The sequence below is a fragment of the Propithecus coquereli genome, unplaced genomic scaffold (assembly GCF_000956105.1).
Source record: "Propithecus coquereli isolate 6110/MARCELLA unplaced genomic scaffold, Pcoq_1.0 Scaffold644, whole genome shotgun sequence".
Lineage (NCBI taxonomy): Eukaryota > Metazoa > Chordata > Mammalia > Primates > Indriidae > Propithecus > Propithecus coquereli.
Window position 1 is genome coordinate 245770 of NW_012152441.1, and position 26191 is coordinate 271960.

General features: G+C 51.7%; 1 protein-coding gene across 2 annotated transcripts in view; it reads left to right on the plus strand.

Moving 5' to 3' along the window:
• Nucleotides 1-26191, plus strand: part of ABCG1 (ATP-binding cassette, sub-family G (WHITE), member 1) — a 71974-nt gene that overhangs the window by 3417 nt on the left and 42366 nt on the right. For both annotated transcript variants that reach the window (XM_012659997.1, XM_012659998.1), the window contains exon 2: nt 3766-4009. In XM_012659997.1, the coding sequence (XP_012515451.1) occupies nt 3766-4009 (244 nt within the window). The remainder of the gene's footprint in view (nt 1-3765; nt 4010-26191) is intronic.

Genomic DNA, 26191 nt, shown 5'->3' on the forward strand with positions numbered 1-26191 from the left:
CCCTCCTCCAAATGCAGATGGCAATGCCTCCCGCCCCCGAGTTGTGGGGATAATAAGAGGCAACTTCTATACAGGCTGGAGTGTAGCAGGCACGTTGCAATTGCTGAATCAGTAGTCACTACTGTTTATATTCACTCACCAAGCATGCATGAGGCATTGTGATTCAGTATTTTAAATTGTAAGCACGTGACTCTGCCTTCTCTCTCTCCGTCCCTGATCAGTTTAGTCACCTAGCTTTGTCCCCCTGGCCTGTCCGCTTGCCTTCATCCCAGTCACCACTAGCTGATCTAGGCCCCATCCCCCACCGGGCTCCCAGCGCTGCAGGAGGTGGTTCTGCAGCTCTCCAGTTCTGACACACCCTCTGCGTGCCCAGGGACCTCTAGATAAAAAGTGCAAAATCTTCAACAGTATTTGCAGGCACTTCACCTTGGGGACCCTGTTTGCCCCTCCAGCCTTACTCCACAGCCCCCTCCCTCCCTTGTCCCACCCCCGCCCCGTTCCGATTCCATGCCCCAGCCCTGACTTTCCCACAGGTCTCTGGGGCTCCCCTCTCTTGCTGCAGAGCCTCTGCACAGGCGCTCCCCTGCAGCCAGCACCCAAGCACCCCTCCATCTCACCTTGCTGAGCTCAGCGAAGATTCCTTCCTGCAGAAAGGCTGTGTCCTGAGTGCCCCCGGCCCAGGTCTGCACTGGGTTGGATGTTCCCTCTGGTCTCTGCCTGGCTCTGCCCTTGCCCTGCTGTAGTTAATTGCCTGTTTTCTTGCCTGGGGCCAGATCTTTTTTGTTGTTTTTGTTTTATTTTACACTATTATAGTGGTACAAACATTTTGGTTACATGAATTACTTTTGTGCAATTTGAGTCAAAGTTATAAGAGTGTCTATCACCCAGGTAGGGTGCAAGATCTTGAACACGAGTTTGCTAGGCTGGAGGGAGGTCTGGCTGGCTGACTACTGACCTCGGGGCTTTGGCTGCTGCTCAGTTTGTCCAGTGACTGAATGAGCTAGTGGGTGAGCGAGTGAATAGGTAGGACGAGAGTCTAGTAGGCAAAGTCAGACCCTCATGTGACATAGGTCTGACATCTGCCACAATCAGTGGAGGGCTGGGGTGGTGGCCATTCACCCTGGAGCTGACAGCTGTGGTGGGTGCCTGGGGAGAGGGTATGGGTTGTCCGTGGCAGCTGGCATCTTTGGGGTGGAGGTGGAGGACCCCACACAGGACAGGGTTGCTGGATCACCCCCATCCCTTGCTCCCAACCGAACACACAGCCACTGGGGGTCCCAGTTCAGAGCCCAGGTCTGCCCGTGGAATGCGGGTCTGGACGCCGAACGTTCTGCCTTTCCACTTGTGTGGCAAGGCGGAGACGAGAATGGGCTTTGGGGACCAGGCCTAGAGCTCGTTGTCTTGTTTCACTGCTCCTTTGACAGCTCCCCACTGCCAGCCAAGATTTGGTGCTTTCCAGGGTTACAAACCTGGGGCAGCAGTGTGGGACCCCAAGGGGCAGGCTAAGGGGACTAGGGAGGGTCTCCAGGGCGTGCTCTGGCCCCCATGTCAGGGCCTCCTGAGGGCTAACGGGACACCCTGCCCACCCGATCGGCCTCGAGCAACTGGGGAGAAAGACCAGCCCCCACCCAGGGTCCGTGGGTCTCATCCTCACTCGGGGCTCTGAGTCCCCTCGTCAGATAAACCCAGACCTTCCCTGCCTATGCTCGGGAATGTGCCAGCCCACCCAGGCTGCACGGGAAACTTTTCACCCGCAGTGCCAGCAGCAAACCAAGTTGATTTTGTTGGGGTTTCACTCTGCACCCTTGTTTTCATCCACACAACATTACGGCCCTCGGGCTAAGCGTTGATTTGGTTAAGGTTTCCAGAGGCAGGAGATGCCTGGGAGGGGGTGTGTGTGGTGTGTGCCTAATGTGTGCGGTGTTTAGGGTGTGTGTGTGATATGTGTGGTGTGTGTGGTGTGTGGTGTGCATATGGTGTGTGTGTGTGGTGTGTGTATGTGGTGTGTATGGTGTATCTGTGTGTGGGGGGTGTGTTCGGTGTGGTGTGCATGTGGTGTGTGGTATATGGTGTGTGTGTGGTGTGTGGTGTGGGTGTGGTGTATGTGTGGTATGTACGGTGTATCTGTGTGGGGGGGTGTGTGTTCAGTGTGGTGTATGTGTATGTGTGTGTGGTGTGTGGTGTGGGTGTGGTAAATATGGTGTATCTGTGCGGGGTCTGTGCTCTGTGTGGTGTGTGTGTGTGGTGTGTGTGTGTGGTGTGTGGTGTGTGGTGTGGGCGTGTGTTTGCATATCTTTTCCTAAACGGCCAAGCTCCATCCTCCGTCACCAGAGCTCCAGAACGCCCACTGTGTGCTAACTGTTCGAAACCCCCAGCTAGGGACAGACTTGGACTCTCAAACACTCTGCTGGCCGTGACGCCAGCTCCCCCGCCACGCAGACCCGTCCCCGCACGCAGGCATTCTGAGTTGCTGGTTCCTGGGGTTTGTGGGGATTTTTACGGACGATCCACTCTCTGGTTTTGTTTTGGGGTTTTGATAAGAAATAATAATGATGAATAGCAAGCGACGCTAAAGAAATAGCTAACAAACCTGTGGAAAAGGACAATACAATGTGATTCCTCTTTGGAACGAACAACAGGGCAGCGTCTCCACGGTCCTATCCTACGGCAGGGGGAATGGCCTGGATTCCCAAAGACCGTAGCGATGGGCTCTGCCTGGAAGGCCGGCTGCAGTCGCAGTACGGCGGAGCGTCGCCGAAGGCCCAGGCTTTTGGCACCCCGGGACGTTCTCTCTTTATTCGGGAGACCACTAGAAGAAAGTACAGTGCATTGGTTCCCCCCACACCCGGTTCCTCTGTGTTTGGAGGTACCTGAAGCTTATCGATTTGCTCGGGGTTGCCAAGCCATTAGAAAAGGATAGTCCTTTCTTTGCATAAATACTTTCGGTTCTTGGCACATCTGTTGCAGTTCACTTACTCCCAGTGGAAGCTTTAAAAGCCAGTGCTAGCTACAAAATGTTAGGTACTCTCGTGATGCAGTGGAATGGACGCCTAACTGGGGTTTTTTGATGACTCAAATTCTGGGATCACTTCTACTCATTTGATTATGGGACTCAGAGCAGTTTCCTTAAAATTGTCAGTGCCTCCGTTTTCTTGTATAACAAAGAAAAAATGTGAACCTTTCCAACTTTTCAGTGCTATTATGAGGATATAGCAAGACAGTAGAGTTATAAGCGATTTGGAAATGTTAAAAGTGAAACACAAAGGCCAACCCCCACAACACCCAGCAGCTCAAGCGATGTTATTGCTCTTGAGAAATGTTTATGAGCTTGCACAAGGAACGCACTAAAATAGCTCATTGTAAGTAAAACTTTTTCAGTTGTGTATTTCTCAGGCGCCTCCTGTGTCTTTATTGGGGTTTTTTATGAGTGGATTGTAAATAGACTTTTGTATGGTGACCGGTGTTTCTTGTTCGAGGCAAGTGATTCATTTATTGTAGTCTTGTGATTAGACTGTATGATTCCAAAGTCAGACGTGTAGATCAGCGTAACAGTTTATCTTAAGCGTTTTTTAATAAAAGAAAAAGTGATGGTTAGAGATGACAAGTTCCTCTAGAGGAGCCCCTTTCTTCTGAATCGAAGGCCCTCCTACAGTTTAAGAAATGTCGCTATTAATAATCAGTGACCCTGAGCCTAACGGCAGATCCCGCCTCTTTTTCATGATGCAGCTGATAACATATTTTGTTGTTCCCTCCCCGTTTTTCTAGAATGCCAGCAGTTACTCTGCAGCGATGACGGAGCCCAAGTCGGTGTGCGTGTCCGTGGATGAGGTGGTCTCCAGCAACGTGGACGCCACCGAGACGGACCTGCTGAACGGACACCTGAAGAAGGTGGACAACAGCCTCACGGAGGCCCAGCGCTTCTCCTCCTTGCCTCGGAGGGCAGCCGTGAACATCGAATTCAAGGACCTTTCCTACTCCGTCCCCGAGGGACCCTGGTGGAGGAAGAAAGGTAGGGAGGAGGCGGGTTTGCTCATCAAGCTGGGAGGAGTCTGTGAAGGACGAGACCGGTGGTTTGGGCAAAGCTGGAGTCTGGGAGTTGGGAGGCTGAGCTCTCCCCGGTGCTTTCACTGCCGTGGCCGATTTATTGAATTGATTTATGCCTGAGTTTTCCTCACCTATAAAATGAAGAGGTTGCGCTAGGTGATCTCGAAGTTCATGGTGGCTCTAAAATGCTGTGCTGTTATTTCAGAGAATGTCACTAAGATTGACCGGTGTCAGTGTGCGCCTGTGTGCGGCCTGTGTTCCGAGGTCCGCTTTTGTGGACGTGGCTTATGTTAGTCTCTCAGGATGGAACAATTTTTCAACCATTCAGAGCAAAACTAGAGACAGGTGCTCCCTCCCAAGTGTGAAGCGCTAAAACGTGGCCGGTGACCTAGACGGACCTCTCCGGAGACCAGTGTTTTCCTTTCAGGCTTCGTTCCCCAGCTCTCGGTCTCCAGGTGCGTCGCCTTAGTGCCTCGCTGGGTTGGTGTTTCTTTTCCAGCCTGATCTGCTGCTTCTCAGGACGCTCCATGCTCTCACCCCCAGCATAGGTGGATCCGTCTCTCAGGTGGGTGGGGGAGCTGCTGGGGAGGGGACATATTTGAGGACACCAAGAAATGATTGTCCCTGGTTTCTACCATATCATGAAAGCAACTTAGAAATCTGCGACGACTTTGGAACAATGGAAGTGCTCAGGACTCTCATATTAAATCTAGATTTACACTTTCTTCCTTTTTGTAGAAGACCAACCGAAACTCACTGTTTAAATTTTTATTTGTATTTCTTTTCCCTATTATCTTCATCTTGCTTTTCTACCCTCTTGAAGCCAAGCCTTTGAGGCTCTTGGTGAAGGCAGTGCGGACTTGGCTGTAATCACAATTCTAGAGCCTTGACGACTGGTCTCTGGGACCTGTGCCCCCAGGTGGCTGCCAGCTGATTTTGCGTCTCGGCTTGCACAGCCAGGAGCAGCTCCTGTACCTCCTCAGCGGCCGATTGCATGGCATGGAGACGTGATACTGACGTTTCAGAGTATGCCAGCTGTTTTGTTGAGAAAGCTCTTCTGTGGCAGGCTCAGGTTTGGGCCCATTCCTTTGAGCCTGCTGAAATTTCAGTATAGGGGTATAGCCTTTTCCTTCTCAACTTGAAGAAATATTTACAGAAAAATGCACCAAGAAACCAGGAGAGCCTCATCATGTTTTGGCCTCATTGTCTATACAGACAAACTGTGGCAAAACTGTGAGCCGTTTCTATCCGTCTGTTACATGTAACCTTGGGAGCATCGTCACCAAGGTCGAAAATGCTGGGGCGGGCACTGTGTAAAAGGAAGACGGGCTGCAATGCAGAAATGCAGACATTTGCAGACTGGTGGAATCTTGGTAAAGCCGGGCATGCAGAGGTGCCCAGCCAGCATCTGCCAGTGAAGGGTGTCATTCTCTCACCAGGCATGCGGCTTGTCAATCTTATGTTCTCTAAGTGTTAAAACTGGTCCCATTTATGGTCAATGTTAGCCAACAGGTGAGGGCCTCTTAGTGGGGAGGAGCTGGAACTGCGGCTGCTAGATAAACGCTTGCCCGGCAGTAACCTCGTGGGCCCAGGCGGGGAGGAGTCGGAAATGGGCCCCAAGGGACCTGCCCGTGAATCAGAGATGAGCAGAGACAGAGAGGTTGACAGACAGGATGGGACTGGTGGCCCACTTGCTGGTTGCTCACCCGGTGGCGAGGGTGGTTTGCAGCCCGGCTTCCAGCACCTGTGTCGTCTCCCCTCTGCCTGCCCTTCCTCCCCTGGGGACCCCATCATGTCCCTGTTCCTGGCACCTGCAGTTCAGAGGCGAGATGGTTCATCACTCCAGCCTGGATCTGGGGTGGGGAGTACTTCCTGATCCCCGTGCATGCCACTGCATCCGGTGCTCCTGCTGGTCCCCGTGGGTTCTTCCCTCTCCCCTCTTTGTCCCTCCGATGCTGGGGACCCTCCCAGGCCCGACCATGATTGTGCTAAGCTGAGGACGCAGAGCCAGCCTCCGTTTCCCTCTCCTCACAGGGGCGACTTTCTACCTGGCGTCATCTCTGCAACTCTGAGGGTGACCTTGGGGGCAGGGGCTACTCCTCTTCCAGCTTTCACCATAATAGTTCTGTTCTTCTCAAGTTGTTTTCAGCTTTTAAAACTTCAGCTTGTGTTGAGCTAATTGTGATGGTCACTCTGGGGTTGGACGTCACGGCGTCGCTCGGGGGGAGGCATCTCCGAGTGTAAGAGGTGAGGGAGTTTAGAAAGCGCCTGGTCCAGCCGCTCCGTAACACGATGAAGGAGCCCAGGAACAGACAAGATTCGCTCAAGGTCAGAGCCAAAGCCGGGACCCAGCTGCTCTGACCACCAGCCCAAGTGTCTCCCCATTACAAAGACACTGGCCCATTCTGGTAGATTCCAGGAAAGCCTTTTTCTCAGACGATTTCTCCCAGAACACGGTGCTACCACACAAACTCCACACAGATGCTGCGGCGAAGCTGGCCATTGTGAGCAGGATGACATTGTACGTTCCTACATAATTATTCATATTTTAATAATCATGACAGAGAAAAGAGAACCTCACAGTCCTTAGGAGAAAGGTGATGAGTGAGTCAGTGTAGTGTGTTTAAGAAGGAGATGCCAGGAAGTGATTCTGTACAATCTTTAAACTTGACGATTTGCAAGCATTGAATGTGGCATTTGACAAAACATCTTGTATTTTCAATTGTAGTTACATTTTCACCACATGATTAATGATGTCTTTGGAGGAAAAACTACATCATATAATAGATTCCTAGTAGAGAACATAATTGCGAAAGGATCTATTCTCAGGAGAGAAAAGTGCACCCCAAGGATCATTTCACCGGCTTCTGGTACAGTAATTACTCTCCCTCAAGGAATCCACTCGCGTAGCTTGGGTGGACGGGACGAATGTTTGGAACAATATCGATTTTGGTGCTGTCACACAAACTGTGTCGAGGGACGTGTCAGAACAGTCTGGTTCAGTTCTTCCTCACCCCGAAGTGCTTTGGAAAGCACTCTTTGCTTCCTGTAAGGTGGACAGCAGGTCCGTAACATTTGGGACCATTGTTATGAAGAAAATCGCAACATCATAAAATTCTTAGGTGGCGACGATGGTGATGAGGTTTTATGTTTAAGTTGCTTTCAGAGCCCATTCACGCGGGGTCTCGTTCTCACATATTAGGATGTGATTGGCTGCAGTTAACAGCGAGTACCTGGGGCACGCTGCACACTGCCCCTCCCCCAGGAGACCGGGCAGTTTCCACGAGTAGTTGACTCAATGAGAGACGTTCTTCAGTCCACGTGGCTCACAGGGCCGATTTGGGAGGGATTCTACCCATTTCCCCGTGGAAAACTGTGACATGAGGTTCAGAGTCACACCCAAGCCCACGGGAGTGGGGAAGATGGAACTTGAAACTGGGTCTGTGGAATTTCAGGCCAGCAAGGAACCTAGTGAGTGCTCAGCCCCGCCCGGGGATTGGGGGAGGTGGACACGGCTGGACCCTGTGCCGTGGCTGCACCTCACGTCATTTTATGGAGCAATTAGGGATGGCCTTGACTGTTAACCGTGACTTACTGTCCTTTCAATTGGCCTGCTTGGATGCCAGTCACCGTTTGCCATTTGTCCGGCTGTGTAAAGGGATTTTATGTTCCTTTGGTAAGACTCTAGCCCTTCTGTCTCCTACCAGTGAGGGGAGGTGCTTTTCCCCAACAGGTGAGATGACTCTTAGAAATTAAATCTACCTCCCAAGATCCCCTTGCGATGCAGTTCAGGTCGAGAATAAAGGAATCATAGCTGGGGCTTTAGAGATTTCTTTACTCTTCTTCAGTCGGCCATTGCCCCAACACGGTACCGCTCCGAGGGAGTGGAACTTCACCTCCCACTCTGCAACCCAGCCCGCCGGCTCATCCTTGCCAAAACCCAGGAAGGAGTTAAGCATTCCGGGCAGCTCCAAGTCAGATTATCTAGATTGGTTTGCTTCAGAGCTATAAAAATGCATTTGAGCGCCCTTCTCAAATTAAAGTTCGCTTTCTCTTAATTTCTATAGCTGCTCCGCGGGCCTGTGACAACAGGCTGGCTAGAGCGAGTGGAGGATGCCATTAATGAATCCTTTCAGGAATGCCAGCAAGGAAGACTGGATTCCGACCAAGTGCCGGTGGCTTCTCCTGCCGGCTAGAGCGGGGATGTGAGGCAGCCCAGCTAAAGGCTAACCAAGATCCCAAGACATGAGGGCTTTTCAGAGGGGTGGTTGCTCAGGTTTGAAGGAGGATTGACAGTCCCTTAGCATGCACGGATTGCCTTTGTGCTTCTTGAGAACTAACATGCTAAGGTGGGCTATCTTTTGGGTCCAAAGGAAATTGCTTTTAATACTTTGCCTTTATTTGAGGCTGCAGCTAACCCGTTAGGACAGCATGGTGGGCCCGCTCTGCTTGCAAGGGCTCCTTGCTTGGGGCTGGGCCATGTACAAAGAGGACCCGAATGGCCCAGGTGCCATGGTGACCAGAGCACTGGAGAGTCCCTCTCTTCCCCACTGGGGCCAGTTCTTAGGTTATCAGTACTTGGTGGCTTCTGGGGCAGGGGGCAGGCCACCCACTCAGGCTCCTAAGGGACAGCACCCCTTTAGTAATGAGGCTTTCTGGAACAGTTCTGATCCTCTGCCTTGCGGGCTCCAAGAGGCTTTGAAAAAATGTAGAGAATGGGCTGACTCTCGCAGCAGACTTGTGTGAGAGGATGTATGGTTCAAAACCAAAGAGGTTTGCCACTTTGCAAGGAGAACCCTAGCATCCAATGGGTGTAGACACCCCCCTCCTCCAGCCCCACATCCTCTCCCTCTGAGCATAGTGCATGCAAAGCCACACCATCATCAGCCGGGACCTGGAACCCAAGGTGTGCGACTCCTGAGGGTGGCACTGCCAGGCTTGACAGCCTCCCTGGACGTGGCTGAGATGGCTCTGCCAGCATTGGCCTTGGGTCTCCTTTTCTCCTCTGCCACCCTCTGACTGGCAGGTTCTTTATTTGGGCATGCTAATACTTTGTCACCTTCCTGGAGAACGCTCCTGTTCCTGAGCCATCTGGCCTCTTCAGTGTGGCTTTGCAGTGCTGTGCTCCGCTCCGTGCGGCCTGGTGCCGCTGTTTAACCTCCTGAGGACGTTCTTGCCACGCTCATCTTCACTCGCGTGGTGGGTGCCCTCCTGCCTTCCTTTAACTCCTCAGATAGCCTTGAACCTTGAAAACATCACCTTCTCAAGCTAAAGTCCTCCCTATAAACCAGAACCTAATCCACCAAGTCCCAGAAATAACTGAAGGTGACATTTTACTGAACATGAAACCCTTTCTTTTGTTTATAAATTGGCAGGAAAAAATGTTTAGTAACCATACACCTGCTCTTTTTGAGTTCAGTTCTAGAATCAACAGATTACCTTATTTGAGGAACAAAGATAACCATGTGGGTCAGATTAAATTTATTTAGAAAGACTGAACTGTACAGGATAGGAGTTTGTGACAGAGGCACGTTCTCTACCAAACTCATGCTCACAAGTTCCAAAACCTGCACAGGAAACCTTACCCTCACCTAAAATATACCTAACACTGAGCGTTTCTGCTCACGTTGCGAGAAAAGGCATCAAGAGGAGTTTTCAGAGTCCAGGACGGTGGCTGCTGGGCCTGCAGGGAGGTAGCCTGATGGCAGCCAATAGTTTCACTTCCCACTTTGTCACTGCGTGTTAGTCACCTTTGTGCTCTGTGAGATAAATGGCATTTGGTGTCAAAAGTAAGACATGGCAAGGTGATTCCAAGGCTGTGATTACATCCAACTGAAACTATATTTACAGTCTAGATCTTGGAGCCAAAAGGGGCCCTGGAGCCACCCTAGTGTGACCTCCCTCCCCGTGGAGCAAGCTCTCTTCCACCATCCCTGACAGCGGGCCGTCAGCCTCTGTCTGAGCAGGGCAACCAGGAACTGACACCTCCCAGGCAGCCAGACCATGTTTGCACAACTCTTGTTCTTAGAAAATGCTTCTGGCTGTTGAGATGAAATCTGGATTTGAGTAATGTTCATTTGTTGATCCAAGTTCTTCTTTTTGGAACTCCGCAGAACAAGCGATCTTGATCTTGAAATGAACTCACAAATTGGGGAAGCAAAGCCTAACTAAGTACAAAACAATAACCCAGGGCATCTAAATCCAGGGCTATCTTGAAAGGAGGAAATGAGAAGCATGTGTCTCTTGGAGGAAATGAGGTCAAAGTCCTGCTTTGGGAGGTGGACATCACAGTGGCATCTGTGGGGGGCAAGGCAGGAAGCAGGTGCTCCTGCTGGAAGGTTCCTGCTCTCTGTAAACTGCTAAGCCTGGAGCTCACTGCACGAGTAGAACACATTCTTTCCCATAAAGCAACCTGGTGCGCTCCGACCAAAAAAGTCCCTCCCCCTGACACCCCGATTGCCTATCTTGAAAGTGAAACTTCTGGCAGGAGTTTTATGGGATTTCTCAGTTGTTATTTCTCTCCTCCCACTTTCTTGGGAGAAGTATTTATTTTTTAATTGAAAATAACTGATGTTTACTGAGCAAACGCTATTTGCTTTATTTAGCGTGTTGCTTCATTAAGTCTTTACCCACGCCCCCGTGGGGAGGCATATTATCAGCATAGCCATCTTGTCCGGGATGGGGGAAGCTTAGAGGAGGAAGGGGGCTGTGCCCAGGACCACTCACAGGTAAGGGCAGGTCTAGGACTCACACTTACACCTCCAGTCTTAACTCCCTGCCTCTCAGAACGCCCCACCAAGAACTCACCTCCATCTGCTACCTCTCAGACCCACATAACATGAGCTGTTAGGTCGTCCTTGCCCATTACATAGACCTCAGGCCTTGGTGACCCTGAGGTGCCACAAAAGGCCTCTCCTCCCAGGGGAGGAGTTCCCAGAATTCTTTCATGGCCTGGGTTATGGGGGCAGGATTGGATCTCTGTCCTGTGTGCAGAACTCCCCCCCACCTGGCTGGGGGCTGTGCTGGGCACCTCCGCCCACCCTCGCCCCCCAGGCTGGGGTTACCAGGCCGCCTGTCCTCCCCCCAGACATTCGTTGCAAGGGAGGAATTTATTTTGGCGATTGTCATCTGCACGCTCTCTGGCCCGCCAAGTGGCAGCTCTAACTGGGCTTTAAATATTGAGGACACACCCGCGCCAGCCTAGTCTCCCTTTGCCCAGATGGAGCTGTGGCTGCAGGTTTGGTGGAGGCTGCTTGCAGGACTTTCGCGTTCCTTGCGAACTCCTAATTCTGAATGACTGGAAGAAAAAGCACGGCCCGGGGCCCATCGCGAGCGCGCAGGTGCGGGCGGGGCAGGTGCGGCTACGCGCGGCGCGTGCGCAATGCTCCCCCGCCTGCCGCCACCGCCCGCTTGGGGGTTACTCTCGGTCAATGCTCGCTAGTAACCTCGGCGGCAGCAGCGGGGCTGCAGGGAGTGGCGCGATTGGCTGCGCGCCAGGCGCTGTTGCTAAGCGGGCGGAGCTGGGTACCCAGCGGCGGGCGGGGCTCCAGGTCCCGGGCTTCGGCCTCTCCACTCCCGGGGGTCTCGGCCTCCCGCGGACTGGGAGGGGCTCGCCCGGGGCCAGCAAATCCCCTGCCCGTGCGCGCCCAATTTCCCGTCTCAGGATGGTGAACGCCCTGGGCCCCAGAACTGGAGCGCCCTTCTAGCAGGAAGACGCCCCTGCCATGGGTGTGACGGGTGGGACTACCTGTTACTCGTGGTGATGAGTGTGACAGCTGGGCTTGCTGTCTGTTTAATCACTTCGCTAGGACTGAAACAGCGCACGCGTTTAGGATGGCCATCCTCGGGAAAACGGCCGGCCTCGCATGTGGTGTCCGCGTCCCTGCAGCTGTCGCCCGAGTGGGGCGACCTCTTGAGCCTTCCAGACTTCCACCTAAAGTGGCACGGTTTCCCACGAACGACTGAGTTCTGATTCCCGTTTTAAGTTTACAGTGTGAGGTAGGAGCAGGGCCTCCTAGGGCGTGGGCCGCGCCAGCAGGCAGGAGGTGGCCAGCCTGGGGCGTCTCCGAGCTCAGCACTGAACGTGGCCAGGGCGGGTGTTCGAACCTTGGAATTCTCCTTAGAGTCTGAAGTGGTGGGTCCACTAAGCCAGCTGGAATCCGGAGGGTCAGGTGGCAAGGTGGCACTTCCCTGCTGAGTCATTTCCACCGCCACCCTGGGCGAGCGGGTGAATACCGGCCGAGCTCTGAGGTGTGTTTTCTGTGGCATTCATGGTACATTATTATTATTTTTATTTATTTATTTATTTTTTATTTCAGGGTATTATGAGGGTACAAACATTATGGTTACATTTTATGTCTTTGCCTCACCCAAGCGAGGGTTAGAGGTGTGCCCTTCCCCTCTACAATGCTCCCCGTGTCCTTTAGTTGCAGGTTTATCCCCCCATCCCTCTAATCCCTGGAGAGTATTACTGCCATGTGAGCAACCCTAGTGCCCTCTATCAAAAAATCCCAAAACAACAAATGCTGGCGAGGATGTGGAGAGACAGGAACACTCTTACACTGCTGGTGGGACTGCAAATCAGTGCAACCTCTGTGGAAAAGAATTTGGAGACACGGCACATTATTTTGTGTGAACCCACAAATGTGATAACAAACATCGTTTCTGCTGCTTCACTCAACCTTTTGTGTTCTTGACCAGACGCGAGGACACCAGGGGGCCAGCGATTTTCCTTGAAGTCCTGGGTTTTCATGGCTTGAGTGCTTACTTGATTTTGTGACTTTAGATTTGGCATTTTTGTAAGCGTTAAATAGAGATTATGGTTCTCAAGTCTGAACTCACAGAGCTGACGGTGGGACACAGGGAGCCAGAGGTGGCAGAGGAAGGGTACATTTATGACAACCAAAAACAGTACCCATGGGTGCTGCTAACGGGTAAGGCGGGGAGGGGCCCTTACACTGAGTTTTGTATGTTATCCCAGTTCCCATTAAGAATTACAAAGGAAGCTTGTGGGTTTCATGTTTCAACTTGCCAGTGAGTTTGTCCAGAAAATGTGTCCTGAGTGGTGTGAGCGGGGGGCCATCCTGCCACGTGCTTCCGCTCCTCCTCCCTTCAGTCGTCATGAAGGTGCCACGTGTCCCGGCCCAGACCCTGCAACCTGTCTCTGACATTTATCTGGCTTAGAGGTACAGATCACTGCCCCCGTCTTGTCACTTCCTCTCTTCCCAGAAGTGCTCCGTGCTTGCTGAGAACCATGCCCCATTCTGAACTGGCTAAGTCTCTAGAATGTAAATTTCCCGGTGCCTGTTCCCCTAAGCCCTTCCCTCCCCAATGGGCCAGCAGGCTGAGCTGCTGTAGAGACAGGGGTCTTCTCATTCCAGTGTTTGTGTTTCCTTTGCCTTCCTGCCCTCTGGCAAGAACCCACCTCACCTTCCCAAACTGGGGGAAGCCTTCCTTCCTTCACCCTCACCCCACAGCCAGGAGGGTCCTTCCTGGGCCCCTTCGCACCCCTCTGCCCCTATGGTTGTGGTCCTCAGCCTATGATTTTGTGCTTTCCTTCTTCTGAGCTTCCCAAGTCAGACCGCATCAGCTGTCCCCGCATCTCAGCCACCCAGCCGGTGCCTGGCTCGGAGACAGCGTGCAAATGAGTGAATGAAATCACGAAAACCTAAATCATGGTGGAAGAGCATGTGCCTTTGCCCCAAAAGACAGCTTAGGAGAAGTAGAGAAAAAGAACAAGAGCCTGGAGAAGGTGGACTCTTTTGATTGTCCCTTGCTGCGTCAAACCACGAGCCATCTCTGACTCACCTTCACGCAGGTGGTTTCTGGGTGCTGTTTCCTCCAGCAGCCCAACCACTGGCCGCGCTTATAGCACCGTGGCTGGGCGGATGGGGACTGGTTAGTGATGAGAGTCTGGATTCTGGATCAGACAGCCTGCTTTCGAATACCAGCTCCAATCCTTATTAACCATGGGGACCTGGGCCTCAGTTTCCACATCTACAGAATGGGGCTGACCAGAGTGCCAGTCTCAGAGAGCCAGAGTGGGCACTAGCTGAGGTCACCACTTCCATCAGGGGCCGGCACACAGTGTGCTCAGGCACTGAAGTGTTGTAGGTGAAATTTTGCTGAAAGGTTGGTTTTTGTGTTCTTGGCTTCATTACGCCAAAAACTCCTAATAATAGTAATAATATCAGCTTCCTATTTATTTGCTCAGAGCAGTAACGTACTCTGTCTTCCCAGCAATGCTGCGGGAAGGTTTGTCGCCATCCTCCTGTGAGGGCCGGAGATGCCGCAGCTGGCAGCACAGAGCGCCCTCTCTTACGTAGGTCTGGGGTTTCTAATCTCCACGCCCCGCGCTCTCTGCCCCTGAGTGGGGCGGTTTACGTGCTTCCTGCACTCATTCTCTGGGAGAATCGCTGTGCCGGTTCCTTTTGTAAGACTCCCCCTGGTTTCTCACATGGCTAATATCAGGACTAAATCAATCCTAACATTCCAGACATGTTAAAAAATCCCTCCTGTTTAAGACTTGTGTACTTACACGTACAAGACAGGTAATGGTCTTATTATTTCTGGGAGGTCTTTCAAGAACTTTGAGATCTCTGGAAGATGAGTTTGGCATCTCCGAGACTGTTTATATTTAAGTATCTGTTTGTGAGTTGCTGGATGGAAATTTCCACCATGAAACAAAGCTCTGCAAGCAGCGCTGTACTTCAGAATTTGGCTCATGGGAGAGGTTAATGTAGGTTATCTTAGGAGGATGTGAGATTTTATCAGGTCCTGTGTATTTTAGTTTTGTGGCTAGATTTTCATGACTGAAAATGGAGGCCGTCGTGCCCACTGCTCTGGCTGGCAGTCTGGGGCGGGGAACGGCGGTGGCGCAGGTGTTGGTGGTGAGCCGTGGCCGCCCAGGAGAGGCGGTGGCTGCAGCGACAGGGTGTGAATGCTGTTCTTGGATCTGCAAATATTTCAAGTAAATCCTGTAATGTCGTAGCTGTGTAGAAAATGCATTTACCATCCTCAGTAATTCTAAATTAATGTGTAACAAGAAGGAGGTTAAGATGCATTGAACTATATGCAGAACTTTGTTAAATTTTTCTTTCTTTCTCTCTCTTTTAATAAAATGATTTCAGGTCTAACACATTTTGCAAAATGCACTCAGTAAAGGAGGAAGTGGTGAGAGAGTCTGGGTTCAAAACCAGCTCTGCCACTTACTGGCTAGACAATGGGGTGACTTACTTAACTTCCCTGTAAAAAGGGAATATTAATAATAAAAATGCTGTCTTATTAGGTCATATAACTTGATGCCTGTGAGGCACTGTGGCTGACACATAGCATTTAATAAACCATAAAATTCTTATGAACATTATATGTGATATAATAAAATAATAATACTAGCCTAGGATCACTAAGATGGATCACAGCCTTTTAGATATTATTCTGAAAGTAAATTTGGTGTGAAATCTTAGGCTTCAGAAATGAAGGGAAAGAGCTAGTACACAGTTTATGGTCGAAGTCGACTTCCTACGTGTTTCCCAGGCTCCGGGCAGGGTGCTCCCGAGAGCCTCACTGCAGCCCTGGGAGAGGGGAGAAGAGAGGGAGGCGTAGGGGCCTCACCCAAGGTCACAGGGCTGTAAGTGGCAGAGCTTGGAGGTGACCAGGCACTGCCTCTGGCGCCCTAGACCGGGATGCATCTTGCCTTTGTATGTCTCTGGGTAACCGGTGCTCCTAGAGCTGGCTTCCAGGGTCGGAGCAGAAGACCCTCCGGGCCTGGCCCTGGCTACTGCACACGGCCTGGTGCGGCTGGCTGTAGGCAGATGTTCACGACGCTCTTGGCACTCAAGTGGTGAGCCTTTGTTACGTGGCATCTTCAGGATCAGAGAGCTGGGCACGGGGCCTAAGCTGCAGAGGTTCTTCTTTGGTCATTTTGAGGTGGGGGCGTCTAGTGATCGCAAGATTCCTAGTATCTCATCCATCAAATTTGAGCCACAGAAGGGAAGCGTGACATCATTCTATTCCCTGTGCCAGGGCCCTGGGAGCCCATGGTGCCTTCTGCAGGGCTCTGGAGAACCTGTGTGTGTTCCCCTTGGGCTGTGCGGCATCCAGGATGGGTAGGAGAGGGCAGGTGGCAGGAGGGAGGGGGGTGCAGCCTCCGAGTCACCCAGCGTTGTGCCAGGCCACGGCCCCTGCCATGCTGCGTCCCCAGCAGCCAAGTGAGGCACCATTTCCAAGTTATCGATGACAGAACTGCTTGGAGAAATGTGGGCAACAAGTTCAGAGTTCCTGCTGGTGACAGGTGGCCCCCAGGACCAAGCCCAGCCCAACTCACCCCAAGTCCCTCCTGTCTGCCTTCCCAGGTCGTGTGGACAGTCAGGGACCCCCTAGGGCCATTACCATTTTCAGTGAACTCGAAACATTAAAACGTTACTGCCTTCATGCTTCTGCCTTAAAAAGTTGTTTTCAATGAGAAAAATCTTGTGAGCTTGGGAGGTTGTCTGATGGTGGAGGCCGCCAGGCAGGTCTCACGGCTGGCCCAGGTTAAACCCCACTGTCCACATTCTGGGAGAGTAAGCGGCGTGACCACCGCACCCCACACTTGCTCACACGTGGCAGGCTTGCCACGTGGGCAGTTAGGAGGGAATTCAGGAGGCCAGGGGGTCTGGAGTGGCCGCTCAGCCTGGCAGTTGGCAGTCCTGTTGAATAGCATGTTGATGGCTGTGACTCTCACCATTCTGACTTTCGGGGACACATGACGAGAGTGTTGTCCACGTTCAAAAGTGACTGTCCCTCAAGGACGCTGACCACGATGACCCAGGCTGGGCTCCAGATCTCAGCATCCATTCATCACTCGAACCAAGTGCAAAGTGGAAATTCTTCCTTCCCCGGGCATCACGAGCCTGCCATAGACTGGGAAGGAGGAACACACCGGGCACGTTTCCGTGGGGAGTTTAAAAATCCACAGTACATTCACAATTTTATGCTGTTTCCTGAGACGGTCCATTGTGTTAAGAACGCCCTGTGATGTTTTTGGTTACTTGTTTTACAAATACGTCTGCCACTGAGAGCACAGGAGAACGAGGTCCGTTTCTAAGACACGTGGGGCCAGCGTCAAGGTAGACTTTAGTGCACTGTGTTTTAGGCAAGGTTACAAACACATGCAGTTCTTACTACTGTATTTGACTTTCTGAATTTCCATTAGCGACTGCTGGCTTTTTTAAAAAAACTGTACAACCCGAGGGGAGGAGGGAGCTGCAGCTCGAGATGTGTGATGTCTAGACGCGAAGGTCACGCCCGGGGACAGGTGTGTGCTGAGGTGAACGAGTGACGCAGCCGCTGGGAGGAGGCAGCCTTTTGGGGGCAAGTTCCTTCCGCTCCGGCTTGTGTTAGTTCACTCTTCCCACAGCACAGCTCTCTAGAGCTGACCCTACAGCGGGGCAGCGACCCGTAGAGTTGTTTGTTGTGTTGTTTTTCACGCCTCCAGAAACTAAAGTGAAATGAGGCGAGTAGAGCTGTGGTCCCAGCCCCGAGCGAGCGCCACAATGACCCCGAGTGCTTGTGAACACACAGGTGGCCGGGCCCCACCCCAGAGGTTCTGCGTGGGCGGGGTGGGACGGGAGAGCGTTTGCACGTCTAACAGGTGCTGGGCCACGCTGCTGCCGCTGCTCTGGGGACCCCACTTTGAGAACTGCTGAACTAGAGCAACGAGAGTTAACGGCCACTCGGAGCCGCAGCTGGCCCTCTGAAAGCTACAGCAGAGGGGCCATGCCCACGCTCGCCCTGCAGGCAGGAGGAGTCGGGGCTGCTCTCTGCAGGCTGGGGCCCTCCCAGCATCTCAGCAGCTCCCGGGGCTTTCACGTCAGCTTTCCTCGTGACCCTGGATGGTGGGACAGAGATGCAGACAGCTGCCTGGGGGGACGGCAGGGCTGGACGCTGTCTGATGAGCTCTGCTTGAACTTGGGGGGCCTGTCAGCCCCTTTCCCTCCACAGAGATCTGGGTAAAAGCTCACTGTCCCCAGGACACCTGGACACTGTCCTCAGGCTTCCAGACACTGAATTCAGAGCAGAAATGCCTGGATTCAGTGAGTTATGTGATTATTGTTTAAGAGAGTGCAGACTTTTTTTTTCTTAATCTGATCTCCGGCACATATTTTAAGTCCCCGTGTGCGTGTTTATGCGCGCTGGTTTGCAGTGTCACCTGGGCAGGGTAAAGATTAGGTTTCTTTCTGCTTGTTGGTAAAAGCTGTTCGAGCCCACAATAAGGTCGCTGCGATCTCCCTCACCGTCCGATCTAGCCCCCACCAGCGTCTCTGTCATATCTGGAAAGAGGCTAGTTGCTGAGGGGCTGCGATACGAGATTACCGCGTGGACCGAGACCTGTCTGTCGCAGGGTCCCCGGGCGCTGTCCAGACAGAGGGGGAAGGAGGGAGGCCGAGAGAAGTACAGTTCTAACTTGGTGATTTTCTTTCCTCACCTATAAACCACTTTATCTTTAGCTTAAATAAATTTTGCTCCCTTCTGCTAAAACATCACCATAAGCGACAAGATTATCGCCAAGGCTGGAGAGAGAAGTTGGCCCAGGGTGGAGAGAGCAGCCTAGGGGTGGACACAGGTGACTCACAGGCGTTCAGGGCAGGGCACCCAGACCCAGAGCATCTCTTGTGCCCTCCCAGGGCAAGGTTCTAACGAGAGCCTTACTGAGCTGTTCTCTCGGCAGTTACAATGCTCGTAACAGAACGAGGTCGGGCTTTCCTGCAATCCTCTGCACCAGCTCGAGGGACTGGGTAAGAGACACGGAGAGTTAACACAGCCACTGCTTTGCCAGGGAATTAGTACAGCTGAAAGACCTCAAACATGTTCTCCTACGCAGCACGTTTCCTAAAGTCTAGCGTGCAGTACTGTCTTATTTGCCAATCCCCACTCTTTTCTCGATAAAGATCTCGAGCTTTTCCTCATCTAAATGACAGCAGATTTTGAGTTGCAGGGATCATAATTCGTGAACTTTAAAAATTCTACTTGGAACACGGACGTGGGCACAGGAGTCGGAGCCTGAGCTGGGTGGCGGGGGGCTGAGGCTGTTTACGGGACAGCCATTCCCGCCACAGGAAGCTCGGAAACACCCTCTTAGAGCTGAAGGTGACCTTTACCGTGGGGAAGCACGCTCACATACAGAGCGACTGTAAACAGGTAAAATCCCAAGCCCTCTGAACTTGCAGTTCACAGAGGGCTGTTGATGCAGCTGGCGTCACACATGGAGGGGCAAGTAGAAATCGGACGTGTAAACTTCATGACCGGGCGCTTACCAAGAGCAACCTCCCGGGATGGGCGACAGCCCTGTTCCCCAGCCGTTGGCCCAGCTCTGCCCCCAGGTGCTCCGTGAAGCGCCGGGGAGTGGACAGGATGACGGAGACTTAGGAATCAGAGAACTTTTGAAAAGCCACAGATGGAAGAACCAAAGAAAATGAGATTTACTTAGAAAGTTGAGCCTGTCCATAGACTCGCATTTAAGTCTGCTTCATAAGGAGGCTGTTGGGTTGGGGGTTTTACAGTTATTAAAATTATTGATGAACCAGAAAAATGCATTCTTTTCAAGTTGACTTTAGGCATTTGGTCCAGATAAAAGGATTATGAAACTAGGGAAACAGCATCTCTTAACCCCAGCTTGCTTCATGAAGCTACGCAATGAAGCTCTCCTGGACCCCGGGATCGTTTATTCGGGAGATGGGTTGTGCCGTGCAGCCTGCAATCCAGCTCAGAGGAGGTGGCCTCCCTGGCCAACCGTGGGGACAGAAAGAAGACAGGACAGATGGCAAAGGAGAAACAAAACTGAAGTGGGTCCCCGTTGTGTGAGGGAGTCAGAAGTGGCCCCAAAGGTGGGACCTACAGCGGCCAGGGGAGAGAGAGCAGCTCACGGCTGAGATGAGACCAGTGTGGGTGGGTACCAAGTTCACGGGGCCAAGCCTGGCAATTCAAGCACGTTTGCCCCGTTCCTGAGGTCCTTTCTGGAAATCCTCTGCGCATGTAAGTGGCTCCTCGGGATGAGACTCTGAGGAGCGAATGGGGCAAGGCAGCGGGAAGTGCTGACTCAGGCAGCAGAAGACCACAAGGCCTGCTGGAACCGCCTGGAATGAGATCAAGTGCAGTGGCCCTCGCAGGTCCCAGAGGGGCGGGGGCAGGCGGGGGACACTGCGCTGGAGGAAGCGGCAGCTCTGGGCAGGCGGATAGCCAGCCGATGAGGCTGGGAGGGAGGTCACTTCGCCACCCATTAGCTGCACACTGGGAGACGCATGTAAATTGCAGACGGCTTGGCTTCTAGGTTGGAGGAATGGCAGGGACTGAATTCATCATCCAGACACTTCAAAGGAGTAAATCAGATGATTTTTACAGAGGCTGTATCCACAAAGCCATTTCTTAAGGAGAAAAGTAGTCATCGGGGGATATAAAATTGCTTTGAGAAGGAATCGTTATTGCAACATTTCTCACCTCTTTAAGATACTAGCAAAACAATAAAGCTGTTTCGATAATTTACCTGTTAACAGATATTTTCACAAAATAATCTGTCGATGTGCAAAGGTAATAAACAGAGCCGCTTTGCTCTAGCGGCTAAGAGAGAGATTCCCTCGCAGTCATGGCTTTTCTTAACAGTATAAAGGAGTCAAATATTATTCCACGAGCTTTTAAAGTTTCTCCATCGTTTTGCTTTGAAGAAAATAAAAAATGTCATTTTTAAGACACAATGGCATATGTATACACTTATGCTTGTGTATATAAATGCGCACATGTGTGATTATATTTATAGTGAGGGCATTTTTTTTAAGTTAGGAAAAGACCTTAATGATTCATTTAGTCCAGTCTTCTCATTTTGTAGATGAGAAAGCCAAGGCCCTCGCTGAGATTTTTAGTTTAAAGTAAACCAGTTTTAGAGATTAAATCCTGGCACTGCCACATCTAGGTTTGTATCTTATATGCCCATATTTATTTCATTCTGAGCGAGAAGGTGACATATCTTTGATTCTACTATCAATACAAAAGCCTTTGGTAACCAGATTAAGATAAGTGAAAAAAAAAGTCCTACAATTAAAATGAAGCCACGAGACTCAAAATTTGACCATGATTTTAAAACTATGCTAGGGATACCTTGTTCTACTCAGACATCAATGTCTAAGGCAGGAAACATGAACCATTATAAACTTATGAGAAATGGTTTCTGCTGACCCTCTTTCTACTTCTTGGTTCTTTCCAACTGAGTAATTTTCAGGGTAAAAATATTTGAAATCTTCTTTTCTATTTTCTAATGAATGGGGACAAAGCATCTTTGTTCAACAAATTTTTATCTTCTGTAACAAGCAAAGTAAATATCTTTGCTCAGTCTTGGGGAGAAAAAAGTGAAGAGAGTGTGGTCCTCAGTGAGTTTATGATTGACAGGGACACAGGACCTCTCACTGCTAGACGGCGTCCCCTAGGACGGTGAATGATGCCTGGAGAAGGGTTCTAGGAATTGGAGGAGGAGAGGAATCTGCAAAGAAATCACGGGCTTCAAGAAAAGCCAGAGGGTGGGGCAGGACCCGGGCGTCAGTGAAGCTGGTGGAGAAGCAGGGGCTGGGTGTTTAGAATGTAGGCGGCAGGAGGATGCAGGGATGGGCAGTGACTGTCAGAGGCATTTGCAACGATCTAGGTGCAGATCTTGGGGCAGAATGGTGACAGTGGTGGAGTGGGTTGAATAGTGACCGCCCCCCCCCCCGCCAAATGGTATGTCCATGTCCCAACTCCCAGAACCTGTATGTGTGACTTTATTGGGAAAAAGGGTCTTTGCAGATAGACGTGGTTAAGGATCTTGAGATGGGATCATCCTGGATTAGGGTGAACTCAAAGTCCAAGAACAAGTTCTTACAAGAGGAGAGACACAGGGGAGAGAAGCACAGACCCTCGGAGGACACAGCGTGTCAAGATGGAGGCAGAGATTACAGTGATGCGGCCACAAGCCAAGGATGCCCAGGGCTGCCAGGAGCTGGAAGAGACAGGAAGGACCCTCCCCTGGAGCCTTCAAAGGGACAGTGGCCCTGCTGACACCTTGAGTTTGAACTTCTTCCCCCAGAACTTTGAGAAAATAAATTTCTGTTGTTTCAAGCCAACAAATCTTGTGGCATTTTGTTGAGGCGGCCCTTGGACACTATCACAAAATAAAAGAACAGATGGACACGAGAGATGAACATTTCAGAAAAGAAGGGTAGTATGGGGCGTGGTGAGGACGTGGAGCAAGAAAAACTCGTGCGTGCCACGTGTGGGGGTGAGGGGTCCTGTTAGGAGACGTGCCTGCCTTTGGCCAGACCCCCTGGCAGTTGTAATCAGTGCGCCACGGGCCACCAGGCAAGCCCGTCCTAGAGAAGGGGGCTTGAAGGCCTGGTTTGGCCCAGGACCAAACTTGCGTCCAGGGAACTCTAAAGGGAAATTGCATGTTAGTGACTCTGCTGGGGGGCGCTGACGTCACGGTGCCACCGTGCCTGAGTCTGCAGAGTAACTCAGCTTTGACCGACAGGCAGGGGGCCCGATGATCTGTAGGATGGATGGGGCAGGGACAATGGATTCGCCAAGCATCCCTGTTGGGACGAGAGGAACGCCAGGAGACTCTCATGCCTCCTTGGGGTGCTTAGGGGATCTGGAACATCCTTTTGCACGATATTTATTGGTGAGATCAGCCCATCGCTTCTCAGATGCTGAGCTGTGCACAGCACAGTTCAGAATACTTGAGTCCTAGGAGGCAGGAAGAATGAGGGGCTGTTTCTGCTTAGAGTTAGGGGCAGGAGTGAAACCCAGGAGACAGGAGACAAGGGACGGGTGGGGTGGGGTGGAGAGATGGATGGATGGACAGACGGATGGAGGGGCACTGCTGCACACAGGGGAGACGACTGGACCAGGGTGACGAGTTGGGGAGAAAGTGAGTCTGGGGCTGTGGTCAGGTGGGCATGTTGAATCCAGTCCATCAGAGCAGTGCGTACAGACACTCGCAGCTTTGCCCGTGACCCAGTTGACTTCCAGAGCGTCTGTTAAAAATCCAGAAGTCAGTTTCCACAGTATAACAAATTAAATCAGCTGTTCTCCTAAAGCTGGAATGGACGTCCTGCCCCAACACTCGGTGTGGGGGCACGTAGGGGGGACGAATTTATTCTTTGCACATTTGGGGGCAAACAATAATGTCTTCATTTTATGGTTCGTTCTTGCCCCCTGTGACTCGAAATCCCTCACGGGTGTTTTCCTGTTCATTTTGAAGTTATTGAGCCCACTTCCCAGACCTTGTTCCTGTTGCTGTTGTCAGCGCAAAAGCCCCCTGACTATTTCAGAAGGTGCAAGAAACAAGAGGAAAGAGGTTAGCTCAGCAGATCTGGCTTTGCCGCGTAGTAAGAAAAACCCAGGCAGTTGAGTAGAAGGCACTGGGGGAAGAGGCAGGTAGGGTAAAAAGGAAATGTCACTGGATGTCCCAGAAGCATGGACTCCCATCCTTTCTGCCTGGAGGCTCCTCCTGGGGAGGGAGGCAGAAGGGTCTGGGAGAACCAGACCCCTGCTCCAGCTGGGAGCCCCTTTCGGCCCTGGGGCTGTGACCAGTTGGCGGGGTAGAGACAGTGGGCACATCCTATAAACGCTGGCATCCGGAAAGCAGTCCCAGCTCTGGGTGCAGAAGCTGGGGACTGCTGTGTAGTTTTCAGACTGAGGTTGATGTGATACTTGGAGATCATTTGGCAACCTTATTGGTGCTGTTGGCATAATTTAAATAATTGGGAGGATTTTTTTTCTTAATTGTTCTAGCCAGGTTTAGAAGCCTGGAAAAAGACCAGTTCTGCTTTTAGAAGTATAAAAATACTGCGGGAATAGAAAGTGCTTCATGTCTGACAGGCAGATGTAAATGATTTCCTGCTATATTTCAGTACCTGCCCTGGGTACTGCAGGGCCTCCATTGCCAGGGATCTGATGAACCAGCCGGCCTGTGGGCTGTGTGTGCCAGTGCGTGTGGATGTGCATGGTGTGCATGTGTGTGTAAACATGGTGTGTTTGTGCATGCATGTGATTGTGTGCACATGGTGTGTTTGTGTATGCATGTGATTGTGTGCACATGGTGTCTTTGTGCATGCATGTGATTGTGTGTATATGATGTGCATGCACATGGTGTTTGTGCATGCATATGATTGTGTGTACATGATGTGTGTACGTGCCATGCACCTGTATATATGTGCATGTGTGTATGTGATGTGTGTGAATGCATGATGTGGTGGGTGTACACATATGTACTTGGCGTATCTGTGCATATGTGCATGCACATGCGCATATGACATGTACACACATTGCGCATGATGCATCTGTGTGTGCACATGGCATGCGTGGCACATGCGTGCACACAGCTGACTCACTGTCTGAGGGCTACGTCGGTTGTGAATGATAGGAAGAAGGCTCCAGGAAGCTGAAATGCCAGTTAGAATTTAATTCATGAACTTCTCTTCATCACTTGGGGTGTTTTTATAGAAATCGCAGAGCAACTCAATATAGTACAAAGACTATGCTAATCGTTTCTGTTTGCTTTATTTGCGTTGTTTTTCTCTTAAATCCAGGCTCAGGCCCCTCATTTATTTAGAGAGGAAGTGGTCCTACTTTCACCTAAAATTCACCCAGGTTCTCCTGCCACCTGCCCCTGGGCTCACAGAAACAGCACTCTGAACCGTCTCCTTCTTCCCCGATGAGTTCTACAGAGACTGTGGGGGTGTGGCTTACAGTTAGTCTTCGGGGGCTTTTGTTGTTGGACGAGCATCCACTTTGTTTTCTAGCCCACCTCTCTGCCTCCCCCAAGGTGAGCAGCTGGAGCCTGGGGGCCTGGGCACTACCTCTGCCTCCTGGAGAACGGTAGCCACTGGGGAGGACAAACTGGGAGCCGGGTGGCCCGGGCGTGGATCCCAGTGTGGACACCTGTATTTTGCAGGACACTGGGTGGCCCACTGGCCCCCCAAGACTCCCCCGCTGTGAAACGTGGGCGTGATACCACCTCCCTCTTAGGGCTGCTGCAGTCAGGGCAGATGCCATCACACGTGCAGAGGGCTTGGCCCCACAGGGCCCATGAATGGTTTCTCAGGTGAGAAAGAGGCTAATAGCGTGCCGGGTGGGACACTTACCTGCCCGCCCTCCCACCAAGTGTGTGTCTTCAGCAGCTGCGCACAAGTCCTCCGAGGGCAGGCGCCGTCTGCTACTCTCTGGGAGCGGCCTTCTGGAGAGGGAGTCTCCCTGCACAGCCGTCCTCTTGGCCGGACTGTGGTGCCTGCACCTGGCCCCACTCTCACCTTCCCGCCAGAGTATCCCGAGACCCCAAGGGTTCCTGCATCAGCATCAGAGCAGCTCTAAGTACCTGGCTGGGGCGTGCTGGCTACAGGTGGCTGTGTTTCCGGGTGACCTGTACGCCTTGGGTGATGAGGAATAATGTCACAGTTAAGATCCTGTTGGCATTGTCTGGGACGCTGACCCACAGAGAGGTGACAGTTCTCACGGTTACAACAGGCACAAGTCGGCTCCAGGAATGGGCTCTAGTTCTTTGAAAATAATCACAACATAAAACGACTCGATCTGAAGCATTAAACCTGGGGTCCATGCTCCTTGGTGGGAGCTCACGCCCTCCAGATGTGCCAGGACTCAGGATCCATAACTCCCACGGATACGTCCGTTGCGCTGGATCTCCCGAAACGAAGAGAGCCGTCTTGGCATCATTACCGCTCGGCTTGCACTTTCCAGCACGCCTTTTGGGGGATGTTTTGTCTCTAATTGCAACTCCAGCAACTGCCGTTTATTTAAGCACTTTCTAGGTGCTGGGCTCAGTGTGAAGCACTCCAAACGCATTATCTTGTTTTTTCTTTAAGTACTCAAGGTTAAGTCTTCGTTTCCTGCACACGCCAGATGAAGAAAATGAGCTTTAGAAGCTGAAGGAACTCGCCAGAGGTCACACAGCTAATTAGAGGCAGAATTCTAGAGCCGGGATTTGGAAACTTCAGGCCCCATCGGAATGGCCTGGGTCGTGCCCCAGACCAGTTTTCTCAGAATTGTTTTCCAAAGTCCCCAGGGAGATGCCGACGTGCAGGCAACACTGGGGACTCAGCTGGGTGGGAGGCAACGTGGAATTATTCCA